General features: G+C 43.5%; 1 protein-coding gene across 1 annotated transcript in view; it reads left to right on the top strand.

The window, feature by feature from the left end:
• The first annotated feature begins 7,834 nt into the window (after positions 1-7,834).
• Positions 7,835-15,712, top strand: part of tspan7 (tetraspanin 7) — a 28,706-nt gene continuing 20,828 nt past the window's right edge. Inside the window, exon 1 of the mRNA XM_076302443.1 lies at positions 7,835-8,071. Coding sequence (XP_076158558.1) covers positions 7,991-8,071 — 81 coding nt within the window. The 5' untranslated portion in view covers positions 7,835-7,990. The remainder of the gene's footprint in view (positions 8,072-15,712) is intronic.

The following is a 15,712-nucleotide window of genomic DNA, read 5'->3' as shown; positions in this document are numbered from 1 at the left end:
GTGTGTGTGTGTGTGTGTGTGTGTGTGTATCTGCAGGTGGGTGTGTGAGCAGCAGGCAAAGTGCATGTCGCGTGCAATGTGAAGTCCCCTTGAGTGTGTATGTCTGTATGTGTGTTTGTGTCTTTGTGTGTGTGAGTGTGTATGTCTGTGTGTGTGAATGTATATCTGTGTGTGTGTGTGTGTGTGTGTGTATTTGTGTGTGTGTGAGTGTGTATCTGTGTGTGTGAGTGTGTATATCTGTGTGTGTGAGTGTGTATGTCTGTGTGTGTGTTTGTGTCTGTGTGTGAGTGTGTATGTCTGAGTGTGTATATCTGTGTATGTGAGTGTATATCTGTGTGTGTGTGTATGTGTGAGTGTGTATGTGTGTGTGTGAGTGTGTATATTTGTGTGTGTGTGAGTGTGTATGTGAGTGAGTGTATGTCTGTGTGTGTGTGAGTGTGTATATCTGTGTGTATGTGTGTGTGAGTATGTATGTGTGTGTGTATCTGTGTGTAAGTGTGTGTGTATGTCTCTGTATGTGTGTATGTATGAGTATGTGTATGTGTGTGTGTTTGTAGGTGTAGAAGTATGTGTGCATCTAGATACAACATTCTATCCCACCGGTCACTATTGTGACCGTTAACATGTTTACTCATTCTGCAAACACACCAAAGACATTTGAATAATTATAAATGTATATATCATAACTAGACACCTTAAAGACCATGTGTACAAAAAATATTTGTCCTATGTTTATTTTAACATACTTTAAAAACCTTTTATTTGGGAGCTGTGAGGCCGTCATCCTCTTCTCAAGGTGCAACCAGGAAGTAAACAGCTCTGGTCATGTGACAATTTACTCAAAACATTTGACACTGCAGACATTTCATTGAAACACTCTATTGTTTCAATATTTACTGAAAGAGTATTGGGATATTCCCCATTTACAGTTTTAGAGGCTTATAAGTACATATTTTTTTTCGGTCACAATTGTGACCGATGGGGTGAAATGGGTTAGAAGTGAATGAGTGGGTGTGTGCATTTCGTCTCAGAGAGAGAGAGAGAAAATGTGTCCACAAGTAACCCAGAAAAAATCATGAAAAAATCATGAAAAACTAGATGTACCACATAGCTGTACAAAATATGACCGCCGCTCAGTCCTGTACATCCATTCCGCGAAAATAAATCACATTAATCAATTTGTCTCCATCTTCTACTCCATCCCCCACTCTTGAAACTTTTGTGTATGCTTGTTTGGCATGTGTGTTTGCGGGCCGCACAGAAAGTAGCCTACAGGCGCTGCAAAGGTGAATAGATTTGTAGCACTTGCCAAAAAATTGTAGCATTGTTATAAAACCTTTAAAATCTCTAAACAATCACAAGTAGGGCAGTTCATCACAGTCCATCCATTGCAACTGGACTGATGAAAGGTAGGCTACACCTGTAGGCTACATTGTATTTGGTAAAGCAGAAGGTAGCAGCTTTATTTATTTATTTATTTATTTATTTATTTATTTATTTATTATTAAACAAAACAATCCCTGTCAGATCCATGCAGTTTTTTCAATAGCTATCAAGAAGAGAGGTCATGTCATGGATTTTTGTGAATGTTTCTTCTTCTACATATGCAAGAGTTTAGTCATCTAGTTCATATGATATGTCAATGCACAAATTAAATACCAGTAGTCTAAAACAAAATGCAGTTTTACCCAGTGGTGCAAATAACTGACATGTCCAAAAGGGCCTTCATGAAATGCGTCTCTAGATACACATTTTAACGGGCCAAGTTGAAGAGCTGCTGTCCGTTATTGTTTGTGCAAATATAGGCTGATTCATGTTCCCTTGCATTTTGCAACTGTGAGGTCCATAGTCTGGCTTTCGCCACACCAAGCTCAATCTTTTAAAAAATCTAAAAAGAAATCGCCGGCAGATCAGGCTGGGTTCACCCAGCCTAGTCCATGGTAGGCGCCCGATAGAAATATTGTTTAATTTTGCGATTGAGATATCCACGCACTGGCGCCCTGCCCCCTCTGCGACGTTCGACCCCCGGTTTCAGAGCTATTGTAAATGCAAAAATGCATAGAGGGAGTTATGACAAAACCGTGACTGTTAAACTATAAGCTATATAAGGTAGGCCCTATGCTAGGCCTATTACACAACAAGTAGATGTTCTATAGATCTAACAGCTCAGACCATGGACGGATTATGAACTCTCGGGCCCCTGGGCCCAGATGGGCCCCCCACTAATAGTCGTATATGTGGGAGGGGGGGTTTTATTTGTTTGATGTGATTTCCTGTATTCTGGTGCATTTTGGGGATGGCCAATACTACATTCAATCAGATTCATAGCCTACATCCTGATTTGTTGATATTGAGGCAATGATTCCATGCAAAGGCTTGGGCTTCAGGGCCCCCTGACCTCTTGGGCCCCTGGGCTTGGGCCCGGTAGGCCCGTGCAGTAATCCATCCCTGGCTCAGACAACGTTATTGGAAGGTGCAGCAACTTCAGGTGAGATTACAACCAGAGTCAACGAGACGAGAGCAATGATGGCAGGGAAACAGGGACACACTTTCCAGCACCGTTCAACAAAGGAAAGTAGGCTACAACTTCATTCACAAGCAGATAGTTCAAAATCGAGCATACAAGTTAGAAAAACCTAAAGCATTCGTTTAGGCTATGTAGCCTCAATGTTGTCAATTCAGGACAGACTGTCGGCTGAGGGAAAAACAATTCTGTCGGTCTGTCCGAGTGACATTAACTAAATAAATCCAAAATATAGCCATTGTCAAGGTTAAATTGTGTAGCCTATGGTGAAGTTATAATCAGACTTTAATGTGCAAAGCAAATGCAGCAGTTGGGAATAGGTTGGAAATCACTGATTTTCAGCCACTTAATGCTCATTCTGGTGTAGCCTATGACAAGATGTACAGAAGTGTAAAGTGTATCAATTACGCTAATATACAAGTATATTAAATTAAATATATTTAAATTAGGCTCTTAAAGTTGCTTATTTGAGTAGGCCTAGGAGAAAAGCAAACAGGTGTAAAGGGGAATTAAAGGGCCATCAAGGTTTTTTTTTTTAGGGGGGGGGGGGTCACGACCTGGTGACGTAGTTGATATGCAAATTAGTGCGTGACGTCATCTAGCGACATTTAGCGACTTTTGGAGCTGGCTTTAGCTACTTTCCATTTGAAATAGTTGGCAACACTGCGAATCACCCATCAAACGACCCAAAAAGTGCTGTTGAACCATCAGAACGACTCTCAACCTGCATAATTAAGGTCATTTTTGCTAAAATAGTTGCATAGGTTGCATGACGTAGATCATCACGGGTGCGTTAATAAATCTACATTGCGGCGAGTTGACACGAATTATTCACTTTGACGAATTTATGTTTCAGTCCTAGTTACTTTACTTTGAGCCATGCTCTTCCTTACTTGAATCACCTTTGAAAATAGAGGATTGAAGTAGCCTAGTGGGTGTTTGGGAATTAACGTTGACTCAGATCCTTTTTTAGACTTTGAGCAGAAATGTCCCAGCGACCCAGCCCGGTGTTTAGGATGCATCATAGACACGTTATCTTTCAGGTAGCCTATATATTTTCCATTAGAAAACCATCACGTTAGCGAACGTGTTGTGGCTAACTCACTTAGCTCCTGCTAGTAGCCTAGGTTATGGTCATAAGAGAATGGGATGACAGTCGAAAGATAGAATTAGTGCTGTTATCAATTTGCTTGGTAGCCTATAACCGCATTTATGGTTTTCTACAAATACATAATCAAATTGGCCTCCATCATGTAACCAATGCTAACGGTAACATTATTTTACCTACCTTAGGCTATAACTTACAAGATTAACGTAGCCTACCTGCAGTAAAAACCAAGCATGTCCAATAAACATTCTCAGATTTATTTCGGCTTCAAGAAGAAATGGGAATTACATTTCATGTGGAAATCATCCTACCCTTATTAGACGTTCTCTGCGGTAAACTACAGTGTTGTCCTTGTCTTTCCAACCCACTTTAGATTAACTTCCAACAAAATTACGTCTCACTGCAACGATGTGCCATCTGGTGGACAAACGACTACCTAATGCCAATACTGGAAATGCAGCCAATTGATGATGAATATTTGGTTTTCCTTTAATCCTGCTGAATTTGTAATTATGTATCGGCCGTTCTAATTGCTGATACTGATAGTATGTGCGTGCCTGTGTGTGTGTGTGTGCGTGTGTATATGTGTGCACCACCATCTACAGGCCAATGAGTGTACAGTCACTAAATGTACACATAACTTAATTTTTTTAGACCCCCCCATGGATGAAATTCTACAAAACTTAGCATACCCCCAGAGAATGTCAGGTTAATTATACACATACAATTTGGTGCAGTTCTGAACATCTTAACTGAAGAGAGGGGCGATTAAAGCAGAATGATATTGCATTTTCATTTTTTACCGGGGGGGGTGCAAATCACAAATAAGTGATTATGGGCTAGGTTGATGTGGGCCCTTGAGACGAACATACCATAAAAATGTCTTTATCCTCGGTGCCACGGTTCAGGTAGTTAGGGGCTAGGTGCTACAGTCAATTTCCCTACACATTCTTCCAACTATTCTCTAAATTATCTGATTTATAGCACTTATATAGCACTTATTTATAGCATTTATAGCACTTCAGCCAGATAGATTAAACACACCTGTGTTAAATGCACAAAATATTGCTGAACACTGAAGATGAAAATGTCCTGTTGAATGATCTAACTCCACCACACAATTTACAGTTGGCTATGTTTTAACAAGTGTTTTTCTAACCAAACAAATCTCAGGAGGACTTTAAGTGGTTCTTGATATACCGAAATGCATCAGTTATAGCGCCCCTCAGGGGCAGAATTTCATGAAACCTGGCTTCCATTTAGAGGTTGCAGTGATGACACATTTTGTGCAGTTGTGCCCTTGTGCAAGACACTTAACCCTGTAGAGATCTGCAGAGATAAGCCCTTGTAATAATTGACATATAAGTCGCTTTGGATAAAATGATAAGCGAAATGAATGAGCAAGTTAGTACACCACAGATGTGTGGTGAGGGGCTGGGTTAGTTTAGCCTGACCACGCCCATCTAGATCTCCTTTCAGGGAGGTACTACTAGTCTGGAACACCATTCTTTCACACAAACATACGGGTATTTGTGGGCGTTTAAGGGCGTTTTTGGGAGGTAACCAGGTACGCCATGTTTTTGGAGGTGCAAACACGCTGCATTGCCATTAAGATCACATAGTAAGGAACCAAAAACCCGATTCTTTGCACCTCCAAATGGGCGGTGACGTATATATGTGACACGAGTTTGTGTGAAAGAATAGCCTACATATATTTTCAAATTATATTGAAATATATTTTTAACTGTCAAAGATATATATTTTGTACCAATTAAGAATATTTACATTTCAAAATATATTATGAAAATATATTTAAAATATATATTTTTTGCGTATGGGATTCACATCAGTCGGCAGATTACCTGCCCAGTCAGCGACGAGAGGGGATGACACTAGTTTTAAAATTGAAAGTGGCTGTGGTAAACAATCAAAAATTGCAGTTGGAAGAATGAGCAAATTTATGTACGGTAAAGGCAGGCTCACATTTTCCGCAGTTTCCTAACTGACGATGCTGTTTATTGTCGGTTTGGAAAGTTTAGGCGAAGATGGAAGTAACATCTGGAATGTGATTGGCCCTGATCAATGTGATTGGTTCGGCTGGACAAATCATTTCAAAGTTAACGCTGTGTCTACGCCCGTCACCATGGCAGTGTTGGTAAGGTTTCACAATCGTGAGTGACCAGACTCTTCACTTTGTGCACATTCTTGAGACCAACATACCTCTTGGGTGCAACAGTTGGCGAGTTATTCAGCGGAAGCTACTTTAGGTCTCCGGCTTTCAGGGTGATATGTGCTGAGAGGGAGTGGTCCCTGGGGACCAAAAGCTTCTATTCCATCCAAGTGCCCCAGGCCCCGGGGTGTGTCCCAGGAATCGCAGACCAAAAATCAATAGCGGAAAAATTAAAGAAAAGAGTTGAAAAAAACCTGGCAGCAGTCATAACTACCGCTTAAATTTCAACATACTTGTTGATGTTTTATATACTCACATTTTTCTGAATGGTTGTTTATATATATATATATATATGATTTTTTTGGGAATGGTTGATTACACCCCCCGACAAACTCAAAACACATTTATTTTTGGTTTACAGGGACTTTCAGGACTATTAAAGGAGCTGTAGTCTGAACCAATCCAATGCCAGATTCAATTAATTGCTTTGTTGAGTTCAAATCACAACATCTGTCATCAGAATGGTGGACCTCACCTTTAACCCGCCCCACCTTAATAGGCCTACATTATGTTCAGTTGGCCACATATGAGATTTTCCTTAACCTTGAATACGTTTTCCAGGCATAACATATGGTTTGGGAGCATTATTTATCTATTCTAGCCACAAAATTCATCATATTCTGCTTTTACTGATTTATGAAATCCACAGCTGCACCTCCATATTCCACTTGTTTACTGTAATTCAAGGTCATGCACTTGCATTGGGTGCTGAATAATGGGGTCTTTATTCTATATTTAATGGGTTTCCTCATACTTTACATGTATTGTTTTATAGCCTTCATATTGCCAGAGAGGATTGCAGGTCAAGTGGCGCCTGCCCTTTTAACTCAGCTGACCTGTAACAATAAAGACTGGCTTGTTGCTAATCATTTTCATATATGTGATGTGATGTGCCCCTGAAAATATCAGGATTTTATACCTTGAACATATTTGCTAAATATCTAATAAAAATGTTTGGGATAGCAGTTACTGATGTATCTGTAAACACCTGATGCAAAGGCTTGTGGCTTAGGCACAATATGGATGTATTCACTGAATATGGCCAAGACATTCTGTCACAAATGTCCTTTGAATATGTTCATGAGTTACAGAAAATTAAAATAAATTTCAGTAGGAAAGTTACGTATCAAGTGAAAAGTCATTTTGTGGGGAAAAAGAGCAAAAAGGGGATACTCATGTTTCTCAAGCAGTGGCTACAATCATTTCCAACTGGCCATCAGTTTTTTTTCTGGCCGATTTTGGGATTGATTCACCATTCCTAACATCTCTCAGCAATTAAGTTAAATGAAGAGCTTCCATCTGATCCAGTGTGATCCTTTAAGATGCACACGGAAGAAGTAAGAACTAGAGACAAGGTCTCTCACCTTTACCCTTTGATTGCAAAGAGCTGCTACCTCTCCCCACAGGCTTCACAATAGATTGCGAATTTCCAGACTCATATTTAGAGCACCAACGTGCAAATTATGTTGCTGGCCTGTGAACTGTTTTCACAGTCAGATAGCAAGCACATGAGCTTAGGTATGTGGAAGTTGCAGATATCCCTCTGGTTCCTTCTGAATAACATTCAAGGAAGCAACATTATAGGGAGTAACTGAACTGGACTATCCATCAAGATAATCTATTGCCAGCATGGTATAGCCTGCACACAGCATTCTGGTATAAACATAAAGCAACACAAACACAGGTTAATAAATGACCCACATTGGCTGTAACCCCAGGTTACAAAGTGGGATGTCTGATGTATAGATTTAGAGTGCTGGGTGAATTAGGCCCAGTTCACTCAAACAGCCTACATCTTAGACTAATGATCTATTAACCATAGCATGCCTTTTAGATTATTCAGTATCAATTATACGTATTTAGTCATAGCTCCCAGTATTTGTTAAACTGTGAAAACTTTGTTTAATATTGTGATTAACTGATCCATGTGCAAGGTTGGCCTGACGTATTACATCCAACAGAGGGCGTTGTCAGGAGGCAGGATTGCATTTCTGTGCGTGCTTTCATTGGCTAGAAAACGGAGAGCAACTGCGCTGTGAGAGACTGCAGCGGATCGGCGAACGAAGCCCAGCGGAGAATCACAGCAACGCAACTCCAGGGAAAATTCTGCGCTTCGCTTTACTGTAGTATGGCATCAAGGAGAATGGAGACCAAACCAGTAATAACCTGCCTCAAAACGCTCCTGATCGTCTATTCCTTCGTGTTTTGGGTAAGTCGTCTACACCTTTCCAACGTTTTTGACTCCATGAATGCTTGTAAACAGGAATAATTGATATCGTTGAGGGGTTACCATCGTTTTTGATGAATATTAGGCTAGTGTGTTGTGAGGTAGGCTGCTGCTGAAACAAGTGCGTACCTATAATGGAAGCATATGAGCGGTTAACGACACACATTTGACGGTGAGCTATAGGGCCCATGTTCCAGAGATGCACTATTTGTACCATAAATTGCACAAATACATTATTATTGACTCGAATACCTTGAGCGGTATGGCCTTAGTGTAACGTAACGAGTTCATTACCAGCATCATCCTAGGCCGTTGTATAGACTACCCTAAATCGGACAAAATCACATTTATAAAATGTTTCCACGACCTTCATATGCGCCACATGTGTTGCATACGGGCTGGCAGCATCTCCTTTCAGATAAGCATGTTGACGCTGCTCAGGGAAACATACTGCGCTGCCTGCCAGTTCGAGGAATGGTGGTATAATGTATTTTTACTGACAATTACAAACTCCTCGGCACCGCCCCGATGCTATCCTATGTCAGGGAACGTAGCGCTGGCTGAAGTAGCAGCATAGATGGTGATAAGGCGTTTGTCCCTCCACCGAAGTCCCTCGCCCCTCGATCAGCAAATGTGCCACACCTGCTTTTCAATTGGATATTGACGCCTCTCATGACATGTAATCAAGCTGATAATAATGCGCAATGCTATTAACATGTTAAGGGTTTCAGAGAGTATTTTGTATGATATGGAATTTGGAGCATCCCAGACTTGGTTATGAGTCATTCAAATGAGGTTTCTGTGATGTTATCATATTTTGGCTGTGTGTTTTTTTGCGGCTGCAATGATGTGCAACATGTTAAACATTGTTCAGGACTGCCATGGGGTGAGATATGCAAGTAGGCTATCCATACACACACAATTATATGTTGTCTATGCATGTAGGAGACCGTGAGGCAGAAGCCTGGTTCTCAGTTGGTCATCAAAGGTGAGAGGGTTAAAACATGGTCACCAAGCAAACAACCCAGAGCCCTGTGAGTGAAGGCTGGTCTTGTATCTGTGATGTAAAAGGCCATATGCTGATATGGTGATGTGGTCTCTGTAAGACTACAGTGCGGAGACCCAAAGGCAGGGCATTGGTAACGTGCTTTCATCTCTCCTTTGGCCCCTCATGTGCTCTCTGGAGCAGCCAGATCTCTCCCCTGGCCCCAGTGGTGCTCTCTGGAGCAGCCAGATCTCTCCCCTGGCCCCAGTGGTGCTCTCTGGAGCAGCCAGATCTCTCCCCTGGCCCCAGTGGTGCTCTCTGGAGCAGCCAGACCTCTCCCCTGGCCCCAGTGGATCGCTGGAGCAGCCAGATCTCTCCCCTGGCCCCAGTGGATCGCTGGAGCTTTGGTAATGAAGGCTGGCCATACCTCTTACCCAGGCCTTCATATGACCCAGCCCCTGGCCCCTGATCCCACACTGACAGCATGGTGGTTGACCCAAATCCCCAACTGTGTCTTTCATCATGAAACTCTGTCCTGGTACACTTAAATGTGGGAGAAACAACAGAGTCTAGGGGTGTTGTGCTGGTACCAAAGTCATCTGAAAATAACATGCACTGGGTACTTTATTCTGGAGCTTGCACTGTTATCAGAGGGGAAAAACTTGGATTTTTGACACGATTTATGCACAAAGGAATTCCTCATGATTTAATGATACCAGTGGCAAGTGCAGCCAGCTGGGTTCTGAGGCTGGTGAAAGACTTTGAACTTGTACATAATTGGCAAAGGAAATCTTCCAGATAATTGAGAGGGAGAATGAAATGAGGCTAAAATAACCTCGTTTATCATGGCAGCCATGGAATGGTGCAGAAAGCTGTCCTGCAGCTTAATTAGACTAAACCTCCAGTAGTAGACTTAACCTCCAGTTGGAGTGTGTTTACTGCAGACTAAACCCCAGTTGGAGTGTGTCTTTACTGCAGATTAAACCCCAGTTGGAGAGTATGTTAACTGTAGCAGACTAAACCCCAGTTGGAGTGTGTGTTAACTGTAGCAGACTAAACCCCAGTTGGAGTGTGTGTTAACTGCAGACTAAACCCCAGTTGGAGTGTGTTTACTGCAGACTAAACCCCAGTTGGAGTGTGTGTTAACTGCAGACTAAACCCCAGTTGGAGAGTATGTTTACTGCAGACTAAACCCCAGTTGGAGTGTGTGTTAACTGCAGACTAAACCCCAGTTGGAGAGTGTGTTTACTGCAGACTAAACCCCCGTTGGAGTGTGTGTTAACTGCAGACTAAACCCCAGTTGGAGAGTATGTTTACTGCAGACTAAACCCCAGTTGGAGTGTGTGTTAACTGTAGCAGACTAAACCCCAGTTGGAGAGTATGTTTACTGCAGACTAAACCCCCGTTGGAGAGTATGTTTACTGCAGACTAAACCCCAGTTGGAGTGTGTGTTAACTGCAGACTAAACCCCAGTTGGAGAGTATGTTTACTGCAGACTAAACCCCCGTTGGAGTGTGTGTTAACTGCAGACTAAACCCCAGTTGGAGAGTATGTTTACTGCAGACTAAACCCCAGTTGGAGTGTGTGTTTACTGTAGCAGACTAAACCCCCGTTGGAGTGAACCCCAGTTGGAGAGTGTGTTAACTGCAGACTAAACCCCAGTTGGAGTGTGTGTTAACTGCAGACTAAACCCCAGTTGGAGAGTGTGTTAACTGCAGACTAAACCCCAGTTGGAGTGTGTGTTTACTGTAGCAGACTAAACCCCCGTTGGAGTGAACCCCCGTTGGAGAGTGTGTTTACTGCTCGTGACCCACTCACATATGTTTCCTATGTAATCCGCATTTACCCCCTTTAATGCAAAGCAAACACGTCTTCCTTTTGTTGGGTGTGTGTAAGGGCCATCTACTGGACACTTTCTCTGGAGAATGTCATGTTCTTCCATGTCACTGACTCTACCCTGTGTCCAGGCACCAGCTTGGCACTCATCCCTCGCCTGCCCTCTCGCTTTGTCCGCAATGGATCTGTCCATCTGTCCAGTGAGAAACAGACTCAATTGGTGGTGGCCAGAGAACTGGTGGTGAGCAGGAGCAGGCCAAAAGAGGGCTGGAGGGGGGGGGGGGTGCCATGCCATGGGATGGGAGATAAGTAATGTGCTTCTGTTCATCTCTCCATCTTAACTAACACAATGTACCATGGAGGCGCACAGGAGAGGACGGATAGCAGAGATAAACAGAGACAGGATGAGAGAACGACGCTTTTCATTCAGAGAGAGAGAGGGGGAAAGAGAGAGAGAGAGAAAGAGAGAGAGAGAAGGGAAGGGGAGGTTGTTTAAGGCCAATGCAGTTGTCACTCAGGTTCAGTGGCAGCTCTCGAGTGTGCTCCCTGTAGTTTCTTTGAGCTATGAGGTTTGATATGTGTTTTTAAGCTGCTAAAGATAAAGTCTGAAAAATAAAATCATCATTTTAGCCCAGCCTGACACCTCCGCATGTGCCAAGACAGATCACTCTCAGATGGCCAAATCATCTGCTGCCTGCCTTAAGAGACACTTTGGGTCTGATGCTGATGCATCGTCAGTTTAGGACTTTCATAAAACGGTCAACATCATTAACATAAAATCATCAATAAACATCATTAAGATCATTAAACATCATTAAAATCATCATTAAACATCATTAAACATCATTAAGGTCAGTGCAACTTTACTCTCCAAAGCAAATCTGTGTTCTGGAAGGTCCTACCATATAGTCCCATTTCAGCTCAGCTGGTGTTAGTAGTATTTACAGAGAAAGGCAACACCTTACCCACCTCGGACCTCCCTTATGACAGCATCACTGACTAACATTAAATGTGTATCACTGCGCTTCTGTGAACGGAGCTTGCCTCACTCCATTAGACAACATTGCAGCCAAATGATATTGGATTACATTTAGCAGACGAACACAGAGTCCGTCTATATAATGTCATTAGTCATTAGTCTAACCTGCGTTAACCAACTAACATTTCAAAACATCTCTCAGAGCCGCCGGGCAGTAACTGGACCCTTTTCATGCCCCATGCTGCACAGGATGTGGTTTGGGGTCCTCACAGCAGCCAAGACCTGTTGATGATGACTGCAAAGGGACACTGTGACTTTGGACTTTGGGCATCTGTTTAGGCCAAGGCTGTAATCGATACATGGTCGGAATGGCATGTGTCTATACCAGCCAGGGCAGGGCCGCTCAATTTCCTAATATAACTTCCCGATGCCTCAGTCATCAGACTGCAGTCAGGGAGCCAGAGATGGTTGCGCAAGGGCCCTGAGAAGAGTCCTGAGAAGACCCGTTAGAATGAAGTCAGTTCCTCCTTTCAAGTTAGAATAATGAGGAAATGTACTGGATGAACTTAGTGCTTAAAGCTGTACAGGCATATTGGAGACTCTGCCTGGTTGGCTAGCACAAACTTGTCCTTGAATACACCTGAAGAATAACACTTAAGGGTTTCCCCCAAAAGCTTTAAAATGCTCATTTATCATTTTAATCAACATGAAACCATTAACTTCTTTTTTTGCTTGGCCGGGGCCATCATCAGTATTTTGAAAAACCTGTCTTGTTCTTCTCAGCGGGTGATGGAGTATCTCTCTGGAACTTGCTGCCTCTGAATTGCTGATTACTGAGGGAAAAAAAAACATCATCAGCAGAAATAAGTCTCTAAATCATGAAAGTAATCCAAGAGGGTTGGCAGGCCCAGCCAACGCGGGAGTCGTGGCAGGGAAGCCGATGTTCTGAAAAAGGCATCCCGACGCTGCCCTGTGATGCCAGCGCCGCCGTTGCCCATGGATACTCTGTGGTTTCTTCATTATGAGCCTCATTTATTCTGTGGCTGCGGATCTCCTAATGACCAGTACAGGGGCATAATGCGGTCGGCACTCGTTAATGTAGTCTGTGTTTTCATGCTCTTAGCATGGTTAGGTTTCTTTTTTGTTTGGTGGTCTCATTAGGCTTGTTAGAGATGGAGCTACACTCGATCCTCTTCAGCTTATTGTTGAGTCTCTACTCAGCAAAAGCAGACTTCAAATAATGAAGAGAAACTTAAATGGGTCAGAAAAAGGAGAAATGGAGATGGACTTAGTGACACTAGAGAGAAGTGTCGTTAAAGGCCATCTGCTAAGCTGATTTCTAAAACGGATAGTTCCGGTCCTTGATTATGATTGGCTGAATTGTGTTCGATGCCGTTGTAAAATCCAGCACAAACATACACCTTGACCGCATTTCGTTCTATATTACTGTGCTAGTAATAGCTAGAGTAGCTGCGTCTCGAAGTTGCTTGGCAACCATTCTGATAGAGGAAATATTTTTCTTGGCGGAAGAATGATTATCTATAAATGCATTGTTACATTTCTCGATGCTATGCTTTTATTTTATGAAATCTTGCCATGTAATAACCGTTTTAGAAAAGCAATAAGCCACTCGAGTCCGTAGGTTACACTAATTTTAGAACAGCTAAGGGGGGTTTTAGAACTCTGCTTGCGCATCGTGCCTAACAACGCCCCTTAGCTGTTGTAGAATCGGTGTAACCTATGGCCTCTTGGCTTATTGCTTAAATTACTTTTTATTTTACAGTACAGCACTCGATGGGTAATCTAATTTTAAGTAATTTATTGCTTAAATTACTTTTTATTTTACAGTACAGCACTCGATGGGTAATCTTCACAGGTTGTCCTTGCCTAAGACTGTGCAGCATGCCTGGTTAATTCTGTGCCTGTAAGCCCTGTGTTGCTGGCAATGCTAGGCAGCCTAAATCAGTGTGTTGACACTTTCTTTGTTCCTGCAAACAGCTAATGCACCAAGCCGACCTAAAGATTGTGGATTATTTTCTGTAGTTAGACTGTAATCAGGATCCAAACCCTTTTCCTGTGTGTTATTTCAGTGGCAAAATGTTCCTTTTAAAACAAACATCTAAATCTTTTCGTTAGTAATAATCAGGATACCACATAGATATACCCCAACAGTATACCCCTACTTTTTTGTTCATTTTCCATTTTTGGTGCATGTTTGAACTCTTGGTCAGATTTGTATGTATTTTCTGACCCTTTGCTGCCCTAATCCTTCCTTCCACGTGATCGGCAGCACCCCCCCCCCCCCCGCCCCATGCTTCTTAATGCCCATTAGCTGCTCCAGTAACTGGGGCCTCCTTTGTGAGGAGGGGAGAAAGGCAGGGGGGCCTCTGGGAGGACATGCTTAATAAACATGGCTGCCACCATGGAGCACAAGGACTCTTGCTGTCAGTAGAGTAGAGAGAGAGAGAGAGGGGGTTGGAGAGAGAGAGACTGAAAGAAAGACCACTTACCATTATGTCTGTTTACCAAAGCGCTGAAATCAGAGCAGTTTGAAAATCAATGAGCGTGGCTAACAGGGCATCGAGGTGACATTGTCCGATTGTGTAAGGTATAGATCTATGGACTGCAAGGGTAGATGGGACGGAAGACAGATACTGCTGTTTTTTAATGTCTTTATACGTGGCCCTTTGACCCCTGTCTGTCCTTGTCTGTGCGTCAACAAAGCACAGGGCAGCGTTTCTGTGCGTCATAGCACATCTCTGTTTTATAAAGAAGGGCTGTGACGCTGGTGCTCATGATGGCGGTAGCTCCAGTCAGCTAATCTTCGCCTGAGTCATCGGGAGAAGGTGATTGGTGCCAGGGATGTGCAGCCTGGTCCCACCGGCAGGCTGTGTACCGCTCAACACCCACCCAGCTACCTCACTCACACTCTCCCCCCCCCCCAGATAAGACCCGAGCCCCCCCCCCCCAGATAAGACCCGAGCCTCTGGTGCTAGTGGTGATGGCAGGCAGCCAGGGAAGCGACTGGAAGGTTGTGCTATGTGCCGCCCAGCTCACCATGCAGGAGATCGTTGAAAATAAAGAGGCACAGCCTCTAGAGTCGTGTATCACGCCAGATAGTGTCAGGAGCCTCTAGAGTCGTGTATCACGCCAGTTAGCGTCAGGAGCCTCTACAGTTGTGTATCACGCCAGATCGTGCAGGAGCCTCTACAGTTGTGTATCACGCCAGATCGTGCAGGAGCCTCTACAGTTGTGTATCACGCCAGATCGTGAAGGAGCCTCTATAGTTGTGTATCACACCAGGAGCTGTGGTGAGAGAGTTGTTTTGCAGAATCACCTCACGAGGATCTCACAACATGCCTAAAATGCTGCGCATGCCTCCCCCCCCCCCTCCCTGCAGTCAGAGTGGGACCACCGTGACACATGCAATGCTACACCAAGCGCGTGAGGGGGGTGTGTGACACATACCTGAAACACTCAGTCACCAAAGCAGAGAGGATACGTTTCATTAAAGCCCACTTCCAGGTGTCAAGCAAAGGGGAGAGTTCAAAAGATCGAGGTGACAGAGGCCTGCTGAGAATACACACAATTAGGCCCTGTTTGTGGAATGCTACGGTGGCCGGGGCGGAATCTGGCAAGGCCCAATGGACACAGAGACGCATCCTAGTGGACTCACCACTGTGGCCATTCTACACCCAGATGGTAATGAAACAGGCCTATAATTAGCCGGCCGGCAGAGAAATAAGTGCTAAATGCCAACATGCAGCTCTGCGCTGTATGTAGTGTAGATGAGGTCGCCTGAGTGCGTGTCTAGCGTTCGGGT

This window comes from Alosa pseudoharengus, unplaced genomic scaffold, assembly GCF_046254945.1.
Source record: "Alosa pseudoharengus isolate Yale_2024_CS ecotype anadromous, Long Island Sound unplaced genomic scaffold, YU_APseudo_1.1 YU_APseudo_1.1_scf_24, whole genome shotgun sequence".
NCBI lineage: Eukaryota > Metazoa > Chordata > Actinopteri > Clupeiformes > Clupeidae > Alosa > Alosa pseudoharengus.
The sequence above is the reverse complement of the archived record's forward strand: the minus strand, read 5'-3'. Positions and strand labels throughout refer to the sequence as shown.